This window comes from Pipistrellus hanaki (assembly GCF_964339955.1).
Source record: "Pipistrellus hanaki genome assembly, chromosome: 1".
Taxonomy (NCBI): domain Eukaryota; kingdom Metazoa; phylum Chordata; class Mammalia; order Chiroptera; family Vespertilionidae; genus Pipistrellus; species Pipistrellus hanaki.
Window position 1 is genome coordinate 165,088,690 of NC_140503.1, and position 22,150 is coordinate 165,110,839.

The 22,150-nt window shown below is 38.3% G+C and overlaps 1 protein-coding gene across 1 annotated transcript in view; it reads right to left on the reverse strand.

The window, feature by feature from the left end:
- MRPL1 (mitochondrial ribosomal protein L1) overlaps nucleotides 1-19,181 on the reverse strand; it is a 48,068-nt gene extending 28,887 nt beyond the window's left edge. Inside the window, exons 1-4 of the mRNA XM_084884492.1 lie at nucleotides 18,938-19,181; nucleotides 16,859-16,976; nucleotides 3,731-3,989; nucleotides 1,283-1,366 (exon numbers count right to left, since the gene is read on the reverse strand). Of these exons, the coding sequence (XP_084740618.1) occupies nucleotides 1,283-1,366; nucleotides 3,731-3,989; nucleotides 16,859-16,976; nucleotides 18,938-18,977 (501 nt within the window). The 5' untranslated portion in view covers nucleotides 18,978-19,181. The remainder of the gene's footprint in view (nucleotides 1-1,282; nucleotides 1,367-3,730; nucleotides 3,990-16,858; nucleotides 16,977-18,937) is intronic.
- Between the last annotated feature and the right edge of the window lie 2,969 nt (nucleotides 19,182-22,150).

The following is a 22,150-nucleotide window of genomic DNA, read 5'->3' on the forward strand; positions in this document are numbered from 1 at the left end:
GATTCCGGTCAAGGGCATATGCCTTGGTTGCAGGCGCATCCCTGATGGGGGGTGTGCAGGAGGCGGCTGATCAGTGATTCTCTCTCATCAATGTTTCTGGCTCTCTAACCCTCTCTCTTCCTCTCTGTAAAAAATCAATAAAATATATATATTTAAAAATAATAATAATAAAAATAAAAATGCATGAGGAACTACCAAGTAGTTCAGCCTAAGACTCTCATACCATAAATATATCATCTTCCAAAAGTAAAAATTAAAATATATTTAATTTTGATCCTTACATGAAGATATTTTATCAAACCAATATAGAGAGAAAATTTTATTTTTAAATATTTTTAAAACTGATTTTTAGAGAGAGGAAGGGAGAGGGAGAGAAAAACATGGATGTGAAAGGGAAACACAGATTGTCTGCCTCGTGCACGCCCCCTACCAGGGATTAAGCCTACAATGTGGGCTTGTGCCCTGACCAGGAATCTAAGCAGCAACCCTTCAGTGCATGAGATGATGCCCAACCAACTGAGCCATACTGGTCAGGAAGAGAAAAATATTTTTAATAAATTAAAGAACCAAAATTTAGCCTGTTGTCTGAAAATTCAAAGAAAAATACACAGCATTATTTATTTTCTTCCTCTATACTCCATTTATACCATTTGGTTTTACTGTGAAATGTATCATGCTCATACTCAAGTTTTGTGGCATTCCAACAGCTATATGCTCCACTTTTCTAGGGGGGAAAAAGTAAAGAATTTCTTCCTTGAAAGTGAGACAGATGGAGAAGAATCAAAATACCTTACAAAATAAAATCATAAACACATTATAAACAGATGTTTATAAACACAAAAAGTTTGACCAAAAAAACTGTTGTTACTGTATTTGTTATAGCTTTGATGTCCTTCACTTTCCACACTAGATATTTTTTAAAGTGTGGTTTCTGTGACTTCAAAGCACTGCATGGGGCCAAAATAATTTTATTGTTTGAAGAGTTTGAGTCAGAAGCAGGAGCTAATAGAATAAATTTTGTACTTCCCTTCAGCTTTTTTTGTGAGTAACAGAATATGGTAGAATAAATAATGATGAAGTTAATGTTCTAGTTTAGCTTTTTCTTACTTTAATGACATAACCTCAAATGAGTCACCTTACTGCTTTGAGGTTCAAATGGAGAAAATAAGATTTGGTGAATGCTAGAATTTTCTCTAACTCTACTCATTCAGTTATTCTAATCACTTACCAATGTTATATTAAACAAGTTAAACGATATAAAAAGTTGGTAAAGGTTACTCACCCCTGTAAATACAGCAACTTTATTGATTTCTGAAGCGAATGGGTATGGCAAACTAACAACACTGGAAAATGGCTCCACTTTTTTCTAAACACACAACAATGGAAAAATAATTGTGAAAAATTCATTCATCTTTTTGGTGCCTCTCACATCTATAAAAAGACAGAACTAACATGTTTTGTTTTTCAATGTTTCAATTCTACCACATATCCTCTCCTTAATCCAGAACTATTCACTGATTATAATTTAAGGCATAAGTAATTTTGTTTCTTTTGTAAGAAACCATCATGAAAATCTAAATCCCTCTTCCCAGCTCTATACTCTCATGGTACTTGGCTTCTATCTCTACATCATTCATCAGTGTCTCATATATTGAAAGATGTATTTGCATATCCATATCTTCCCCAGCACCTAGTACAATGCTTTCTACATGGATGCCAATAATTTTTGCCACCTTGAATTAAATTTAAAAGAATGTGTAATCTTTTGACACCATCAAAGAGGACATGAAAGCAACTGTGCATACTGAGCAATAGACAATATCCAGCTGATCTGCTCAGTAGGACACACTAATCTCCATCACTGACTCTAAACAATCTGGTGATATTATCTTTTAAATCCAAGACAGAATGCCAAGCCTGAAAGGCTCTTCTGAGTGGGTCTATTTGAAAACAACCTAATCCACCTACCAACTTTCAGACATCTGTGTAAAGAAAAATGGAACATCTAAAATAAGGAGTAGCATGCACTTGAGTCACCCTAATATGGACAGAGATTCCACAGGGCCTCAGAACTAATTTGTTCAGTCATTTGGTCAAAATCCTGCCTGTCTAGGCTTGTGGCTCAGATCTCTTAAGGAAACTTTACATGGAAACAAGTTCTAAGTCCATAGTTTTGATACAGTCTTAAGATCTGGAAAAAAGAGGAAAGGGGTGTTCCCTAATTAAAACTGAAAGACTGTGTTTTTAGTTTATTTTGAGATAACCTTCTGAGGGTTTTTCAGACAAGAAAGCACCAACTCTTAAGTACGCATCCAATGAGACAATGAAACTCAATTTTATTCATTGGCATTCCTTTGCCATTAACATGTCACAACTGGTTCCAGTAAATTTTTCAATGGCAAGCAATCATAATAGCATTCCCTGCAGAATACCAGCCTGTTACAAGCAGTCTATCAAGATTAAGAAAATGTCTTAGGAAGAAAACAGTATCCTTCCAATGTGTCTAGTTTACAAGTGGCTTCCTTATGAAATATATTAACAGTTGACTGAGAAAGTGATCATCTTGGACACCACAACATTTTTTAAATAAACAAACTAACAGAACTCTGTGATATAAAATAAAATTATAACGAGGCTAGTATAAACTGTTTCTAAAAAATGAGACAGACTTTAATTCAAATTCTAACTCTACCCCTACTCTCTGACCTTGAGCAAGTTACTGTGCTTTTTGTGTCTTGGTTTCTTCTGAAATTATTAAAGGATTAAATGAGAAAATGCATGCAAAGCATTAGTATGGTGGTTGGTACATAAAAACTTGCCAGTAAATGTTGACTGTTATGATATTATTAAACACCTACCAAGTCCTTACATGCATGACCATATTCAATCTGCTATAATCATATGAACAAAGCTTTTTATCTCCCTTTTTAAAGAGATGAAAAAAGTGAGATTTGAAGAGGTAAAACCAGTAACTCAAGTTCAAAGAGTTAACAACAAGATGCTGGCCTGTACTGTAAGCTGACTTTATCCTGCCTCCTCTTACATGCTCAATCATTATTGTTATTATTGAGGTTGTTCAGTTGTATTCAAAAAACTTACACCTTCTAGTTTGACCAAAAAGACCTTGAGAATAAAAATTTAAATATCATTTCCAAGAAAATTAGGTTTTTTGAGTGAGAAGCTTACAAAATTTAGAGCTATAATGGACATCAATTCTAATCAAGTGTTTTTCCTACTTTTAGAGTTTTATAAACAAAAGTCTTCCACAGAACTGCAATATACAAACAGATAAAGCAGAGAAGTTCTGATTGAAGCACCCCACTCATGAAAACTTGGTCTCAATCTAGGACTGTAAGGAAATATCTGAAGGGCAATGATCTATTCCAAAACTCTCATTTACAGAGAAGGAACAGGACACACAGGCAGTGTAAGTAATTTTTCAAAGTTATAGTAACACCTCAATTAATTTTAATATTATTTTTGTTGAACTTTATATCAATGATGATTTTCTGCTGAATAGGCAATATATGTTCATCAACTATGAGAGTATGCTTAACATTCTGTTTTATATTTGTAAGTTAAAAAACAAACATACGTATTTTTCATGCTAAAGTATAGAAAGAGCATAAGTTTTTCTAAAAATTATTATAAAAGGCAAAAATTAAAACATTAAGAAATGTCGATTCATATAACTACTGTTCACAAATAAATTTATTTTGGGTCTATATACCTTCTTCCCCTGTGACATGTCCAGTGTCAAATCAAGATAAACACCTTGCTTTGGATATGTAAAGTCCAGAATCTGAAATTTCTTAAGTAAATGAATAGCTTTCTCCACATCATATATCTGTCTTGGATATAAGCGTTTTAAATAAACATCATCCTCAGGTTCACCTTCCATAAAGGGGATTGACTTTATTTTTTCTATGTCTTCTTGTTTTTCAGTTGGTGCTTTTTCTTTGGTACCTTTTTTTGTTTTCCTTTCAGGCCTTGAAAAAAGAGAAATTCAAGATCAGTTATCTCTATATGTATTCCAAGAAACTGAAAAAAGAAAAGAAAAAAAAAAGACCCATGTATATAAGACAAAAAAAATAACAAAATATAAAGTTTATTTTAATTTAAAAGCATAGACTGCATTACAGTTTTTCTAGTTCAACAAATATTAAATTCCCGTAGTGGGGTCTCCCGCCTGGAGCCTTTTTGGGCATTTAAATTCAGCGCTGCAGGCATTTACTTTTTTGCCTCTATCTTATCTATTTTTTGAGTTATTTATGAAAAGTAAAAACATTTATAAAGAAAATGTATTAAAGTTATCTTTTAACCACTCCTTGCTGGGAACTAAAGTTCCCTTTTGTCCGATAAAGGTTAAGTGAATTTTTGTACTGTTTGCAGTTGATACAAAGTAGAAAAGGCATTGATGCTGCTCTCTAAAAACTTAGAGGAATAGAGGAATAAACATGCAAACAGATAATGTCACTATCATGTGTAAAGTACTACAAGTGTTATTTGAGCAACAGGGAATGAACATTTAATCCAGCTCAGGAAGCTAGCAAAGGGATCTGCAAGAGAAAATCCCAAAGTCAATTCTTGAAGAATAATGAAGAATTTGCTCAAGTATATACCTAAGAGAAATGAAAATTCATGACCCACACAAAAACTTGTACACAAATATTCATAACAGCATTACTCATTATCGTCAAAAAGTAAAAACAAAATGGATGCCCATTATATCACAAATGGGTACATGTTACGTACATACAATGGTATATTAATCAGCAATGGAAAGGAATGAAATACTGATATCTGCTACAATATGTATAAACCTTAAAAACATTATGTAAGTGAAGATGACAGTCACAAAACCCCACATATTATATGACTCCATTTACATGAAATATCAAGAATGGGCAAATCTATGTAGATGAAAGTAGATTTAGTGATTTCTAAGGCTTGGGGGAGAGGGTCAGGGAAATGGGGAGTGACTGCTAATGAACATGGGGTTTTTTTGAAAGGTAATGAAAATGTTCTAAAATTAACTCTATTAATATACTACAAACCACTGAAATGTACATTTTAAATGGACCAACTTCATAGTATGTTAGTTGTATCTCAATAAAGCTATTATTTAAGAAAATAGTTAGCCAGGCAAAGAAACAACATAATAAACATGTTGAGGCATGAAATAGAACAGTACAGAAAGTTCTACTTGAGTAGAGCAAGGGCAACCTTTTTCTGAAAATGATGAGATAGCAAGCATTTTATGGTCTCTTGTTTCAATGACTCAACTTTGCCATTATAATATGAAGGCTTCCATATACAAAAATGAATGAACATAGTTGTATTCCAATAAAATTTTATTTATTGGTTTAGATTTCATAATTTTCATGTGTCACAAAAATGTTACATTTTTAAATGACTGTTCTTTTCATTTTTTCCAGTCATTTAAAAACGTAAAACCATTTTTAGTTCATGAACCGCACAAACAGAGATTGTGGACTAGATTTTTTGACCCACTGGCCTTATTTTATTCACTCTTGAACTGAAGAGTGAAGCAAAAGACAGGAAACAGAAGATAAAAGTTGGTGACTCTCATCCCAGAGGGCATCCTCTAGACTCTAGAGGCAATGTATTCCAGGTAGAGTATTCCAGCTGCAATACAAAGAATGGTTCAAAGGAAACTAGATTAGGGACCATGAGAGACTATGCCCTCCCTTTCTTCCAAGAGACATGACACCCTGAACCAGAACAGTGAGGGTAATAGGTGAGAGTTTAGAAAGATATTTACAAGGTAGCTACTGAATATAGGAAAAAGGGAAAGAGAAGATTTTAAATACTTCTTAGGTTTCTGGCTTAGATGACTAGGCATAGAGTAGTATCATTACTAAGACCAGAAATAAAGTAAAACGGGAAAGTAGTACAGAGGTGAGTGTGGGAAGCTAAGCTTGAGTCTGGGGCCTTAGACCACTTGGCCATCCTGAAACACGAGGATGAACTCACTACAGACTGATTAATTTGCCTTTCAGCATAACCATTATTGATTATCTCATTTTTTTATTCTTATATTTCCAGTAGGACATGATTTCACTCATCTAGGAGAAATGATGAACAACACAGACTGATGAACAAGAACAGACCCAGAGACAAGGAGCCATGGGTCAGACTGTTGGACCTCAGAGGGAGGTTAGGAATAAAAGGGAGAAATCAACCAAAGGACTTGTGTGCATACATATGAGCCTAACCAGTGGTCAAGGACAATAATGGAGTGGGGGTATGAGTGGGGAGGGGTGGGGGATAGGAACGGGGGGTTGAGGACAAATATGTGATACCTTAATCAATAAAGAAATTTAAAAAAAATAAAATAACATTTGTAATTAAGAAAAAAAAACAGAGGTGAATGTGGGGTAAATTATATCACTGGCCCCAATTCTTTATCCCCTGTTAATTAAAAAATAAAAGACCAGAGTGAGAGAGAGGCAGCAAGCATTTATTTGAGATACAAACTAAGAGTGATTCTGGAAAAACTGACCCAGGCAGAAACTCAAATAGTTACAGCTTTCCTGTTATCTTTGCAAACATTGTTTGGGATATAAGATTGCTGTAGGCCAGTCTAAAGGTTATTTTAACATTCCAAAGGTCTGAGGAGTAGACCTGCAAGGCAAGTTCCTCTGGGATGACAGCTCCAACTCTTCTTTAAAGTGGCTCTGTTTATATTATTGTTTACACCCCTTTATCCATTCAAGTTCCTTTGCTAAATTCCTCCTATTTAAAAAGATAAAAGTAGCTTTCCCAGCACCTTGACTTGGCCATGTGACTAGTTTGGACAATAGAATAAGCAAAAGTGACCGTTTCTCTGCTCTAAACTTAGGTTACACGAGGCTTCATGTGTTTCCATTTACATGTTTGTATTTCTGCCATTTTCACAAGAACATGCCTGGGCTAGCCCAAAGGTGGGAAGATGAGACATGTGAAACACAGCTGCCCCCAGAGAGCCCCAGGCTAAGTTAGACAATTCTCACTTGAGCTGCCTACTCACAGATGCACAGCTTGCCCAACCAAGGTCATCAGAGACACCCATCCAAACTCAGCTTACATCAGCTGACCCACAGATATGTGGGCAATGACAAATAATTGTGGGTGGTTTGTTACATAGCAAAAGCTAACAAGGTGCTTACAAAATATCTAAGAAAATATGTTCAACAGGTCATTGCAGGTAAGAGTTTGAAGCTAAGAAGAAAAGACAGAACTAGAGGTGATATATTTTCTCAGCATTAAGTCAAATCACACCTATAATCTCTTAACCATAAGCACTTTAAAACACCTTAAGCGCCCAGCCTGTTTTGTCTTCCGGATGGAAAGTATAGTGTCAGTCCCCGGTGACTGACAGGAGGCTAATGTATTAAATCAGTGAAATAATCCCATTTAATAAAAGGGCAATATGCAAATTGACCATCATTCCTTGACAAAGATGGTGGCACCCAGAGCCAATAAGGAGGGAATATGCAAATTAACAAGACAAAGATGGTGGCGGCCACGCAGGGACACTTGTGTTGTCACCATGGCTATGGTGCAGGCATTCCACCCCACCCTTGCTGCTCCAAGTGGGCGGGGTGGGTGGCTGCTATGATGGGGGGAAGGGATGGGAGGTCAAGGGAGCTACAGGAGGGTGGCAGGGCCAGAGCGAAGGTGGAAGGCAGCAGCCAAAGCAAAGGCCCAGGTCCCAGGTGCCAGAGGGAACCTGGTGCTGGCAGCCAGGGGAAGGGAGGACTATTCTTGCATGAATCTTAGTGCATCAGGCCTCTAGTATTCTATAAAGATGTTTGGGTTCTGTGGTAGACAGAATAATGGCTTCCCAAAAATGCCCATCTCTACATGCAAAAAGGACTTTGAAGATGTGATTAAGGTTAAATTTCTGAAAATGGGAGAGTATCCTGAATTATCCAGGTGGGCCCAATCTAATCATACCGAATCCTTAAAAGCAGAGAAACTTTCCCCTTTCCCACCTGCATCTGACGGAGAGGGTAAGAGATAAGAGACATCCCAGCATGAAAAGAGAATCAATTTGCCATTCCTGGCTTTCAGGTGGAGAACCTGGGGCAAGGACCCGAGGAATGCAGGTGGCCTCTCCACGCTGGGAATGGGAGGAAGCAAATGCCTCCACAGAGCCTCGAGAACGGAATGAAGCCCTGCTGACACCTGATCTTAGCCTAGTGAAATCCATGTTAGCTTTCTGACCTACACAACTGCAGGATAATAAGCCACAATATATAAGGTAATTGGTAATAGCAGCAAAAGAAAATTAATACAAGGATCTATAAAATTTATGTGAAAGACGTAGATGCAGTAAATAAATTTTTAAAAAAGTACCTCAAAAACCATTCCAAAGTTAACTCCATTCTCACTTTTAGACTCAATGAAACCTCATTACCTCAATTAATAATAATATTCTCTCAGCTCATGAGCAATTTAACAGAACAGGAGACAATGCCAAAGCTCACTGGAGCCCAAGTGAACGGAGGCCACATGCCTCAGCTCCCTGGGAAGTACCCCACAAAACCCTGAAACCTTCCAAACTGGAGAAATCCCATTTTTATTTTACATTTAGTAAAAGAGTAGTGAAGCCAATAGAAGAAGCTTAGAGAACCTGTTTTAGTAATAAACTCTCTACCTAAAATAAAAAAAACCAAAAAAAACGAATAAGAGTCCTAGCTGTAAAGAGAAAATAAACAAATGGGACTACATCAAAATAAAAAAATAAAAAACTTTTGCACAGCAAAAGAAACCATCAACAAAACAAGAAAGTCCACTGCATGGGAGAACATATTTGCCAATGTTATATCCGATAAAGGTTTAATCTACAAAATTTATAGGGAACTCATACAATTTAACAAAAGGAAAATAAATGACCCAATCAAAGAATGGGCAAAGGACCTAAATAGACTCCTTACGAAAAAGGACATACAGAAAGCCAAGAAACATATAAAAACATCTCAAAGTCACTAATCATCAGATTCAAGTCAAAATGGCAATGAGGTCATAGCTCACACCTCAGAATGGCTATCATCAACAAACGCCAACTGCTGGCAAGGATGCAGAGGAAAAGGAACCCCCGTGCACTGCTGGTGGGAATGCAGACCGGTGCAGCCACTGTGGAGAACAGTACGGAGTTTCCTCAAAAAACTAAAAATGGAACTCCCATTTGACCCAGAATCCCACTTCTAGGAATATATCCCAAGAAACCAGAAATACCAAACAGAAAGGACATATGCACCCATATGTTCACAGCAGTACAATTCACCACAGCTAAGATTTGGAAACAGCCTAAGTGCCCATCAGCAGATGAGTGGATTAACAAACTGTGGTACATCTACACAATGGAACACTAAGCTGCTGTATTATAAAAGTAGGAAATCTTACCATTTGCAACAGCATGGATGGCACTGGAGAGCATTATAGTAAGCAAAATAAGCCAATAGGAGAAAGATAAACATCACATGATCTCACTCAAATGTGGACTATAATGAACAACATAAACTGGTGAACTAAAATAGATCCAGAGACAAAGAAGCATCAAACAGACCACCCAACCTCAGAGGGAAAGGGGAATGATTGGGGGTGTAGGGGAAGGAGGGATCAACCAAAGGCCTAGTATGCATGCGTATAAGCATAACCCATGGACACAGTCAGCGGTGGGAGGGTGAGGAGTGGGGGGTGAAAGACATGTACGGGATAGGGGTGGGAATGAGTAGGGAGAGGTCAATGGGAGAAAAGGATTCATATGTAATATTTTAAAGAATTTTTTTAAATGAGTCCTAGCTGTAACCTACAGATTTACTTTACATAAATGCTGATTTCACCACTAAATTTTCATTCATGGCTGAACCTGACCATTAATTTGCAATTAATATGAAATTTCCAGGGGCTGAAATATAATTTTTAAATTAACAAATATTTTCAAAACGTAAAGAAAGACAGAAAAAAAGAAAGGAAGGAAGAAACTGAGTTGGGTATACAACAATTTACTTATTTATGCTTTGAACCTTGTTTCACAAAACACATATTTGAGGTGATTCAGTGAATATATATTTTTAAAAATACTCATTGATTTTTTTTTTTTTTTTTTTTTTAGAGCGAGGGGAAGGGAGAGGGAGAGAAAGAGAAATGTTGATGTGAAAGCAGAACATCAATCAGCTGTCTACTGTACAACCCCTACTGGGGATGGAGCTAGCAACCGAGGCATGTGCCTTGACAGGGAATCGAATCAGCAACCTTTCAGTGCATGGGATGCCCAACCAACTGAGCCACCCTGGCCAGGGCCAGTGAAAATATTTTTAAGTTACAAATGGAACATTTCTTTAATGTTTAAATCATTTTATAATAACACAGACTGAATAGGACTCTAAGGAAAATACTTTCTTCCCAAAACAAAAAACAAAACCTGCAACTGAACAAAATCCATTAATAATAATTTCTTAGACCAACTGCTTATTTTCCATGACTCTCCAAAAAGTGTCCAGAAGAACTTTGTTGTTGTTCATGTTCATGTAATTATGCAAGGCCCTATCAGGAGAGCTTAAAAACTCTAATTCTCAGAGCCTAAAATAAATCATACTAGAAAGGCTTTTTTTTGGAAAATGAGGGAGAAACACCTGGCAGCCTGAATCAAAGAGAACAGAATTCAGCTGCAGTTACCTGGGTAACCAAACCACAAAGATTAAATGAGTAAAAGGGACTGTGCTCAGGTAATAACTCTCTGCCTGCCTCATCTGTCCCCTAATTCCAAAAGCATGAAAGGAAAAATAATTCCATGGTTACACCCAAATAAAGAATTATAAGAAAAAAAAAATCAGCGCTATAATAAAGCTCGCTACAAGACCTTTGAAGATCTATGACTCCAGAGATCCAAGTTCTTTGAAGGAAAGAAACCTCTGGCATTGAAGAATTGAAGGGTTGGGATGGGGAGGAGGGAGGAAAGCATACAACTTCTGGCAAAGTAAACTGAATTAAACAGCAGTAAAGAGAAAATGCCTAGGGCATGTAATTACTAATGGAATGCAAATGTCTGGAATTTGTATTTCTCAGTGTACATCAGATAAATGAATCCACTAACATTTCTGATGCTGGTTTATTCATTAAACTAAATGCATAAGTTCTGCTTCCACTTACAATGTAAAAGCTGACAGAATAAAACCCAGTCATTAATAATACAAATAAATGAAAGTACAAAAAAAAAAAAAAAAAAAAGGCTTTAACAGTAAGAAAGAGTGGAATAAAAATCACCACTTTTCTTGAATCCATCACAGAGCTGAGATCACAGGGCAAATGAGTAGCCTGAAATCCAAGGAGTCTGTCCACACTCACCCCGCCCCCATGCATACCACCCGGGCAAGCTTCACTCCCAGCAGATGTGAGAGAAAGGAAAGCAGGTAAGGGAAAGAAATCAGCTAACATTTTAGGGCGAGGGTCAGTGTAAACCTCGTGGAAGATCCAAACACAAGGGAAGTCGACACTCCATTCGTAGGGCCTTTCCACAGACCTCCACTGATACTCTTACAGGGGTCCTCAAACTTTTTAAAGTGGGGGCCAGATCACGGTCCCTCAGAGAGCTGGAGGGCCGGACTATATGAACTACTAATTCCTACTGTAACACCTCGGCTGCGCTCACTGCCCAAAAAAAATCTGGCAGGCCAGATCAGACTCCTCTGCGGGCCGCATGTGGCCCACGGGCCGTAGTTTGAAGACCCCTGTAGGAAATACGAGAGCAGGCCAAGAGACTAGAAATCCCTCCTTGAGGGTGCAGACAAGGAGGAGATCAGCCACTGCTGCCAGAAAAGCACATAACCCTGAAACCCAGGGCATAGGTAAACATCCATTCTGTGCAGGAAAAAGAAAGAAGAAAAAAGTACTAAAACTTCTACCCTTGAGGGTAGGGAAGGAAACAGTCCTGCAAGCAGTATCCTCTACCAATAAAGACGGGAAAGGTCCCAGACATTCTCGCACAAGGTCTGTGGCAGATACCTACCATGGGGACAAGGAACAAAAATATTAAGACGACCCATCCCCAAGGTCTAGCCACACTGTGCCTACTTAGGATAAATGCTGGATTTGAAAAAACAGACTCCCTCACATACCTATCCCCAGCCTAACAAGCACTGGCAATAAGCAACAGCAGTCTAGGGAAGAGATAAGAGTATGCAGAGACACACCCCCCCCATCCTGAACCCCCAAACCTCTGCGCTGTACTCCCTACTCTCCCCCCAAAACTGCAGACAGAAAACTGGTCAGGACCCAGAACACTGAAGACAAACCTTCCACAGCCCAGCCCTCACTGAAAGCACTCAGTGACAGTACAGAAATATGAAGCCAATGGTAACCATAGCAACAATAAAACCAAAACCTAGATCAACTGACTGGATTGATTCAAGGCTATGACAGAAGGGGCATGCACATTTCCAGGCATAAATACCACGTACTTCAATCTCGACTGTGCTACACAAAATGTCTGGCAGTCCACAAAAATTTTTTAAATACTTGAAGAAAAAAATAACCTCAGGAGAGAAAAAGAACCAGAGTCAGAGATGATACAGTGGCTTTTTTTTTTTTTTTTTTTACCAGAAACTGCCACTGGCAAACCGTGGTTTATATGTATGGAGGAGCAGGGAGATTCAGAAATGATAAGAGATAAGAGAAAAAAAGCAAGCCCCTCTGTCTCAGACCCTGATTTAAAAAAAAAAAAAAATAGCCATGAAAAAACTATCTTTAGTATATTATAAAGTCAGTATATTTAAAAATTAAAACCATAACTAGAACTATGAATACTATGATCCTCTTCAAGCTACTGAATAACTCAATGTCAGGCATAAAAATATTGGTAATAATTTTTCATTTTTTTTTAAGTATGCAAACTTCTTATACTATGTTTTTTAGGTTAGTGAAATTGTTTTAAAAGTTGTACTAGAATACATGCCGAAACTGGTTTGGCTCAGTGGTAGATTGTCGGTCTGCGGACTGAAAGGTCCCGGGTTCGATACCGGCCAAGGGCATGTACATTGGTTGTGGGCACATCCCCAGTAGGGGGTGTGCAAGAGACAGCTGGTAGATGTTTCTCTCTCATCGACATTTCTAGCTCTCTATCTCTTTCCCTTCCTTTCTGTAAAAAATCAATAAAATGCATTAAAAAAAAAAAAAGTTGTACTAGAATACAAATTTAAAGAAAATATAAAATGAAAAATTTCTGTAGGACAAAAAAACACACATTTAAACATAAAATGTTCTCAAAATAATTGCTATCCCTAATAAACAAATACTTTAAGAAAGCAGAAAAATGAACAACCCAATAAAAACATGGGCAAAATATATAAATTAGAAATACACTAAAGAAACATAAAGATTGATGATATCCAGGGTTGTTAGGAATATGGAAAACTGGACACGCTCACTCACTGCTGGGTAGGGTTGTAAACTGGCGCAACCAATAGTCCTCAAACTTCTCAACATGAAAAGATAATCCAGGTACTATTCACACTCAAAGGAAGCCTCCTTTCTAGTTATATTTCCACCATCTCTTTCTTTTTAAAAAAATCTTTATTATTGAAAGTTTTACATATGTCTCCTTCCCCCCCCCATCGACTCCCTCTAGCCCACCTATACTCCCCACCATATCTCTCTTTATCTATATTCAAGTCATATCAGACTGTATTACATCCATATCATTTACTCTCATGCCTCTTTACCACTGAAACAAATTCTCAAATTCCCCTTCAAAACTATCTTTCAAGACCCAGCTCAAACATCAATACTCCCTGCACTACTTTCCTCCGGGTGGAATTAAATGACCTTCCATCTGAGATCCCACAGCACTGGGTCCATTCCTCTACCATAACAGTTACAATATGTTAAGAGTTATCGTGCAGATATTTGATAATTTATAATATACAGAGAGCTTCTGTTAATCAACAAGCAAAAAAAATGAGAATAGGAAATGAGCGGAAAATTCACAGTAAAAAAAATTGTTCTTGCTGAAACCGGTTTGGCTCAGTAGATAGAGCGTCGGCCTGCAGACTGAAAGGTCCCAGGTTCTATTCTGGTCAAGGGCACATCCCCCGAGGGGGGGGGGGGGGGGCGGGGAGTGGTGGTGGTGGTGGTGGTGGTGGTGCAGGAGGCAGCTGATGGATGTTTCTCTCTCATCGATGTTTCTAACTCTCTATCCCTCTTTCTTTCTCTCTGAAAAAATCAATAAAATATATATATTTTTAAAATTGTTCTTAAATATATGAAAGATATACAAACCTCAATAATAAAATAAATATAAATTAAAACAATAATGAAACCATTTATTACCTATCAAATTGGCAACAATAAAAATTGTAACTACACACTGTATATGGGAAAATAGGCATTCTAATAATACTTGATGGTAAGGACGTAAACTGAAAAGATCTCTATAAAGGCAAATTGTTATTACCTATCAAAATCATAAATGCACACATTTTTTTTGTATATCAAAGAGAAGAGTTTTTTTGTTCTTAATTAAAATTGTTCATTTTTTATATTTTATTGAATTCAGAGAGGAAGGGAGAGGGAGAGAGAGATAGAAACATCAATGATGAGAATCACTGATCAGCTGCCTCCTGCACACATCCGAGGCATGTGCCCTGACTGGAAATCGAACCATGACCCTGGTTCATATGTCAACGTTCAACACCAGGACACATCTTTAGACTCAAAAATTCTTTTTCTCAGAATTTACACTATAAACATATTCATAATATTTGACAAGATCTATGTACATGACTAGTGTTGCAGGATCATTTGTAATAGCAAAAAATTGAAACAACAAATGTAGAGCAATAGGAAAATGGTTAAAGTCACATAATGAAATATACTCATGTTCACTGAAGCATTATTTCCAATAGCCAAAACATGGAAGCAACCTAAGTATCAATTGATGGATGGATGGACAAAGAAAATGTGGTATATACAGGGTAGGGCAAAAGTTGGCTTACAGTTGCTCATCTAAGAAAATAAGATAATAAACTCTGTGTTTCGTGTTCTCATAACTACAGAATATTATTAAGCCACAAAATCTTGTCATTCACAACATAGATGGATCTTGAAGATATTATGCTAAGTGAAATAAGTCAGAGAAAGACAAGTACTATATGATCTCACTTATATGTGGAATAAGGGGGGGAAAAAGAGAATAGATTAGTGGTTGTCAGAGGCAGAGGTGAGGGGTAGGTAAAATGGTCAAAATGTATAAACCTTACAATAAATAATGGAAATGTAATGTACAGCATGGTGACTGTAGTAAATAATACTGTACTGTATTCTTGAAAATTGCAGAGGAAAACCTTAAAAGTTCTCATTTTAAGAAAAAAAAGTTGTAATTCTATAATAATAGATGTTAACTAGCCTGATTGTGGTGAACATTTCACAATATATATAAATACCAAATCATTATGCTGTACACCTGAAACTATATGTTATATGTTCATTACAACTCAATAACAAAAGAATGACTACACAGTCCTATCTGAAACAATCTCCGAGATATGTGGAGATAGATCTGGAGATTGTTCAAAGCAAGCAAGAACAACAGAACAGAGTATATGGTTAAAAGTTAAAAGTAATAAGCAAATTAAAAGTTAAAAGTAAGGAAGAACAGAACAGAGTATCTGGTTAAATAGAAACTATTTTCCTCTACTCACAAGAATTGATACCAAATGCACAGGCTTTTTCCCCACACCATCTAATTCTCTGACATCAGCTAGGTGTTCCACAATTCAATACAATTCTGATGGTAGCTACCTGGATTAGCATTAGATCCCACAAGTTACAGGCTCAGTCTCACAAGACTGCCTTCCCTGCAGATGCCAACCTCAAGTCCAGGCCTCCAGTACTTCTGACCAACAAGCTATAAATAAGGGTGAAGTATAATCCCCTCCTCAGACTTCATCATTTGCTAGAAAGCCTCAGAGAATTCAGAGAAACCCTTAAATATTTACTGGTTTCTTATATAATAAAGAATATGATAAAGAATTACAGATGAACAGCTAGATAAGTCGGTATATAGGACGAGATCCAGAAGGGTCTGTCCCCATTGGGTTGGGAGCACTACCCTCTGACACATGAGTTGTGTGCACCAATCTAGAATCTCTCTGAACCCCATAGTTCAGAGGTTTTAATGGCTGCTTCATCATGTAGGCATGCTCAATTATGAATTCAATCTCTAGGCCTTCTCCTTTCCTCTGGAGGATGGAGAGTGAGGCTGGAAGTTCTTAGCTTCTAACCATGTTTTGGTCTCTCTGGTGACCAGCCCCAATCCAGGAGCCCACCAAGAGTTGCTTTGTTAGTAAAAAGGTGCTCCTATCGCCCAGGAGATTACGAGGGTTTTAGAAACTTCGTATCAGGAAATGGGTCAAAGACCCAGATGCTCCTAGCATCCCTATAACTTAGGAGATTTACAAGGGTTTTAGAAGCTCTGTCAGGAACTGGGCAGAGACCAATGAACCAGTAAATACGTATTATGTCACAAAATCCTAGCCTCAACACGTATTAGCTCTGTGATGTTGCACAAGTTACATAATCTATCGGTGCCTTGCTTTTTGTTTCTAAAAGAGAATATAATAACAAGAGCTTCCACATAAGGTTGCTGTAGGGATTAAACTCAATAACTGAATGTCAATATTAAGTATTGTTTTAAGTTATATACTTTATTCAGTACTACAAAGCCAAAAAAGCAGAGATGATAGGCTTTTACAACTATATGTCCCTATATCTGTTTATGGAACTGAGCATAATTTTTTTAATCGAAATTTAGGATGACAGCAAACGAAATAACTAAAAAAAATATACTTACTTCCTAGCAGCAGCAGCAGCAGCGAAATGTCTACTAAGCACATGAACACATGCAGAACAAGGATAAAGACGGGTCTGATAAGCCGTCTTGGAAAGATTATGCCTTTGATGTATCACGACTTGAAAGAAAAAAAAAACATGTAAAATATTAATATTAAATAATAATTACATTCACAATTTTTATATTCTTAATCACCGTTTTTCCAAAACAAAAACATTCAATATTTTGTGATTCTTAACCATTCTTTAAAAAGTGTAATAATGGCCGAAACCGGTTTGGCTCAGTGGTAGAGTGTAGGTCTGCGGACTGAAAGGTCCCAGGTTCGATTCGGGTCAAGGGCATGTACCTGAGTTGCGGGCACATCCCCAATAGGGGGTGTGCAAGGGGCAGCTGGTCGATGTTTCTCTCTCATCTACATTTCTAGCTCTCTATATCTCTCCCTTCCTCTCTGTAAAAGATCAATAAAATATATATATTTTTAAAAAGTATAATAATGGACACTCCACTTCTTAAAACTAAAGCCAAGTAAACACAACTAACTGAACAATTTTGCCTTCACTTATTTTTAACTTAATCCAGTTCAGGCTCAAAGTATGTTACAGAATATGTATGTCTGTCCTGAATATATAAAATAATTTAAATTTTACTCATTTTAAAAAGTATATATTTTATTAATTTCTTACAGAGAGGAAGAGAGAGCGATAGAGAGTTAGAAACATCGATGAGAGAGAAACATCGATCAGCTGCCTCTTGCACACCCCTCACTGGGGATGCACCCGCAACCAACGTACATGCCCTTGACGGGAATCGAACCTGGGACCCTTCAGTCCGCAGGCAGACGCTCTATCCACGGAACCAAACCGGTTTCAGCAAAATTTTACTCATTTTTAAAAATAGATAATACATTCCCAGAGTTGCTTCTGAAAGATATGAAAAAAAGTGAAGGAACTGATCGAGAGATCAAGACTTGTTATAAAGCTATGGTAATTAAGACTGTGGTATTGGCACAGGTATAGAAAAACAACGTAATAAAACAATAAACAGCCCAACAACAGATAGGTGCACGTATGGATCTTGGACATATATAAAATGGGGGTGATGCTAGATGATGCTTCCACCAAAAGATCCATCGTAACTAAATAATACACATTCCTGTGCTTCAAAAACACAACACAGAACAAAAATTAAAAAGCAATGTGCGAAACAAGGGCTGGCATCCTAGCCCTTCACTGGACCTTGTGAAATGCTGAGGAAGAGCTGCTACCAAGAAGGATGCCTCTCAGTGGATAGGGCCTCGGCCTGCGGACTGAGGGGTCCCAGGTTGGATTCCGGTCAGGGGTATGTATCTACCTTGGTTGCGGGCGCATCCCCAGTGGCGGGTGTGCAGGAGGCAGCTGATCAATGTTTCTAACTCTCTATCCCTCTCTCTTCCTCTCTATAAAAAATCAATAAAATATATATATATATATATATATATATATATATATATATATATATGTGTGTGTGTGTGTGTGTGTGTGTGTGTGTGTGTGTATATATATATATATATTTTTTTTTTTAAAGAAGTATGCCTGAATTAGCCATCAGATGACAACTGCTGATCCCAATTAGACAACGGTCTTCGGAAGTTTAAGAACTGAAATCAGCTGCAACCATGCAGTACCCCGAACGCCCCAGCATTCTGTAAACATTAAAGTTTACAGGGGTGAGCCACACACCTGCATATACAGAACCTTTTCCTGATCACAACTCCCTTCGCGCAGCCAGCTCCTCTCTCTCCCTGCACCCACCGGCATCGGAAACAGCCTCGGCCGCCACGAGCGGCCGCAGGGGTGTCCATGTACCTCCTCCTCCCATTGCACTCCCTCTGTGGACGGCTCCAGAGGGAGGGAGACCACGGAGAAGGTGGCTTTTCCACAGTAATGACCCCCTGAAGAACTTGGAGCCCAAAAGAGCAGGAGGCTTTTCCAGCCCCCAGCGCAGACCCGTGCGCAGGAGTCTGGCTTGCACCCTGGACCACAGGAGACCCCCGCGCCACAGGTCATTTCTCCCCCAAGCCCACACAACGCCTGGCTTTACCTCTACCGAGGCATCTGACGGCCGCCGCCATATTGGCCATTCCGGATGGTGCTGATGAAATTGGTCCTACGCTCCCACGTGGAAGAAATTTTGAAAGGGTTCCCTTCCGGGATTGCCCGAGGGGGAAGGTGATTAAGAGGAGCAAGAAAGGGGCAGGAACCCAACCGGCTCCGGTGCCGAGTGGGAAGGGCGCTGGACGGCGTGCCCCGTGGCGGTGTTCCCCTCAGCGCTCCGTGCTGCCCCGGACGCCGCAGCTTCAAGGTTCCGGCTGGAGAACGTGACCGTGTTCAAGGAAATCTGCTCTTCCTGCAGAACACGGTCCTGCTGGCGATGTCCTAACCATCTTAATGTTTGATTCTGCAGGTGTACTCGGGACGATCGTTTTAATAGGTTGTGAGAGTAACCCAGGAAAGTATGAAAAATAGAAACTCTGAAGAATCTCACCAGCTTCCACCGCCACCTTGCCAATCTTGTAAAGATTTTAAAAATTCGCGAGGCTTTCCTCTACACCCGAGGTGGGTGCCCCAATCACTGACAAACCTTTTAACTCAGCGAAAGGTCAGAGAGGGAAAGGTCATATTTATCAGCTCTCCATTTTGCCCCTGCTGGCTAACTATGGCATTAAATTAGGATCAAATGAATAACAAGACTTAACAAGTTGATAGAACACTATTAGTTTTAATATGGCAAGATGTAAGACCTAGCACAGGTTATTCAGACTGTCGTGGGTTAGGGGAGGAGATAAAGAAACCATATTCTTCCCATTACATTACAGCTGACCGTGTGGTTTATCTAAAGCAAATCTGCTCATTCTGGCCCCTCTGTTTGGAATATCTTGTACCATATCACCCAGGTAACTGTTTTTAAAGGTTTCAGCGCAGACTTTAATCACTGGTGAAGCCTCCCTTCTCTCTTCCCAGGCTGAGTTATGACCATCTCTTCTAAATTAAATATCAATAAAACTCTTTACAAACAAACAAAGCCAGATGTAGATGTAAGTCCATTTTAGAGAAGATTCAAGAGTTTTATTGATATTTAATTTACATACCAAACAACCCACCAATCTAAATTGTACAATCAAACATTCACAGAGTCGTGCAACCATCCCCAGAATATTTCTGTTTTCCCCATCAATCTGAGCTCAGTGTGGGCAGAAATCATGTCTTGTTTATTTTTTTAACCTCTGTATAATAATGAATTTTACTTGTGGACAAATGCCAGAATAGGAGCAAATTTACCAAATCCATTCAGACAAAACAAACACCCAGATTAGAGGTGCTGGTCCTTAGACTCGACACCCCACCCTTTCTGTAGCCAGAGTGAGCCGGCCCCCATCTGTGTACTTCTTTGTGTCTCCTTTCAAAACAAGAGAATTTAAATATTCAATGTGGAACTCATGTACTATGCTTGTAAGCCCTATTAAAACAATGCCCTATAGAAGTGCAGCTTCTTTACCTAATTACTCACTCGGAGCACTAGAATTAAATGACTTTAGTTGGTGGGATTCAGAGTCCAGTTATCTATATATAACACCATAGAAAGAGGTTATTTAATTTGAAACTTATAATAACTACAGAAATCCACACTCTGAAATGGGGAACTCTAAGACTCTAAATGTTTAATACATGTGAAATTCTCATTGAAGAGAGGCAGTAGAACATTCTGGTTAAGCAGTGGTGCTCTGAAGCTAAATTTCCTGGGTTTTGAATCCCAGTATCACCACTAACTAGCCATATGACCCAGGGCAAGTTACTATACGTATCTCTCTGAGCTCAGATTCCTCATCTGGAACTAATAATGAGATAATTTACTGAGGTACTTACTACAGTACCTGACACAGAATCAACACTCATTTAATGTTAAATGTTGTTATTAGTAAGGAACCAGTGAGTGTTCTTAACCAGAGAGCCAAAATGAATATGCTGTTCTAATATCCCTTCTTCCAATATCTGCTTATTTCTTAATCTGATACCTGCTATTCTTATCCCTCTTCTTATCCCTATGTGCTAGGAAGTCACTTTCTTTATATCAGAACTTTTATTTGTATTTGAAGGAAATCTTTAGGCTGTGTTTATGCACTTCCTCAAAGTTCACTTTAAAACAACCTTTTCCAGTTGATTTCTAGAGAGGCTTATACTCTCTAGGAGTCTTGGCAACATGCCAGTTGCCTGCCTGCTTGGCTAAGCAAAGCTTTTAAATATTTGCTTAGCCCTGTGATTCTCCTGATCTGTGTTTTCTGCCTCCCTCAACCAACCATCTTCCAGTTGAGCTGAAGACTTCATTGCAAGAAGAGTCACTTCTCATTTGGGGTTCAAATGGGAAATAAGTCTTACTGGACCAAAAAAAAAAAAAAAAAAGGAACTCCATGAAACTTCGTACTTCCGTGTGTGCATCTGAGTTACCCAGAAGACCTGTTAAAACAGATTGCCAGGCTCCACCCCACTGAGTTTCTGATCCAGTAGGCCTAGGGTGGGCCTGTGAATTTGCATGTACTAGGATATAATAAGTATTCAGGTGATGTTGATGTACTGGTCCAGTACCACTCCCTCTGTAATACTATGAAGCATTTGCATCCTACCTGTCATTATCTTGGGGAGGAGTTGTTGTTTTGTTTAATAATTTAATGCTCCAAATAATATAGGCAATAAAAACATGAATTTCCCCCACATAGTGTCTTTAGTACCAGAATCTATCCACTCTTATCTATCTCCTCTATACAGAAACTGCTTCTGCACACTTGATTGCTACTAAACTAGCCACCTGTCAGCTGGGCAAATGTCCAATGTTTTCCTATCTGCCTCTTTGGATTTTAAGTATTACCAACTCCTAGATTCCCTTCCTTCCTTAGGCTTACTTCAGACTCAGATAATTTTTTTCATAAAGAAATTACTATCTCGAATAATGATTTCTTAGCCATAAAGTTGAAAGTTTGGAAGGAATTGGAACTCATTTTTTCTGTCTTCCCTCCCCCATAAATGGGTGCTTCTCTTCAAAAACCCCTAGGAGACTAAATCCTAGATTGCCCAGTGGAATTGCTGGTAAGTGTTTGACGACTGGCTCCTGATACAAAGGAAATGAGTTTGTAACATCTGCCTATCTCCATGGTGTAAATGTTCACACAATAGTTGATTTCAAGCTACCAAACATGAAATCAACTAACTCACAAAACTTCTGACAACTTCACACTTGGTTCTCACATGTCTATAGATCAAT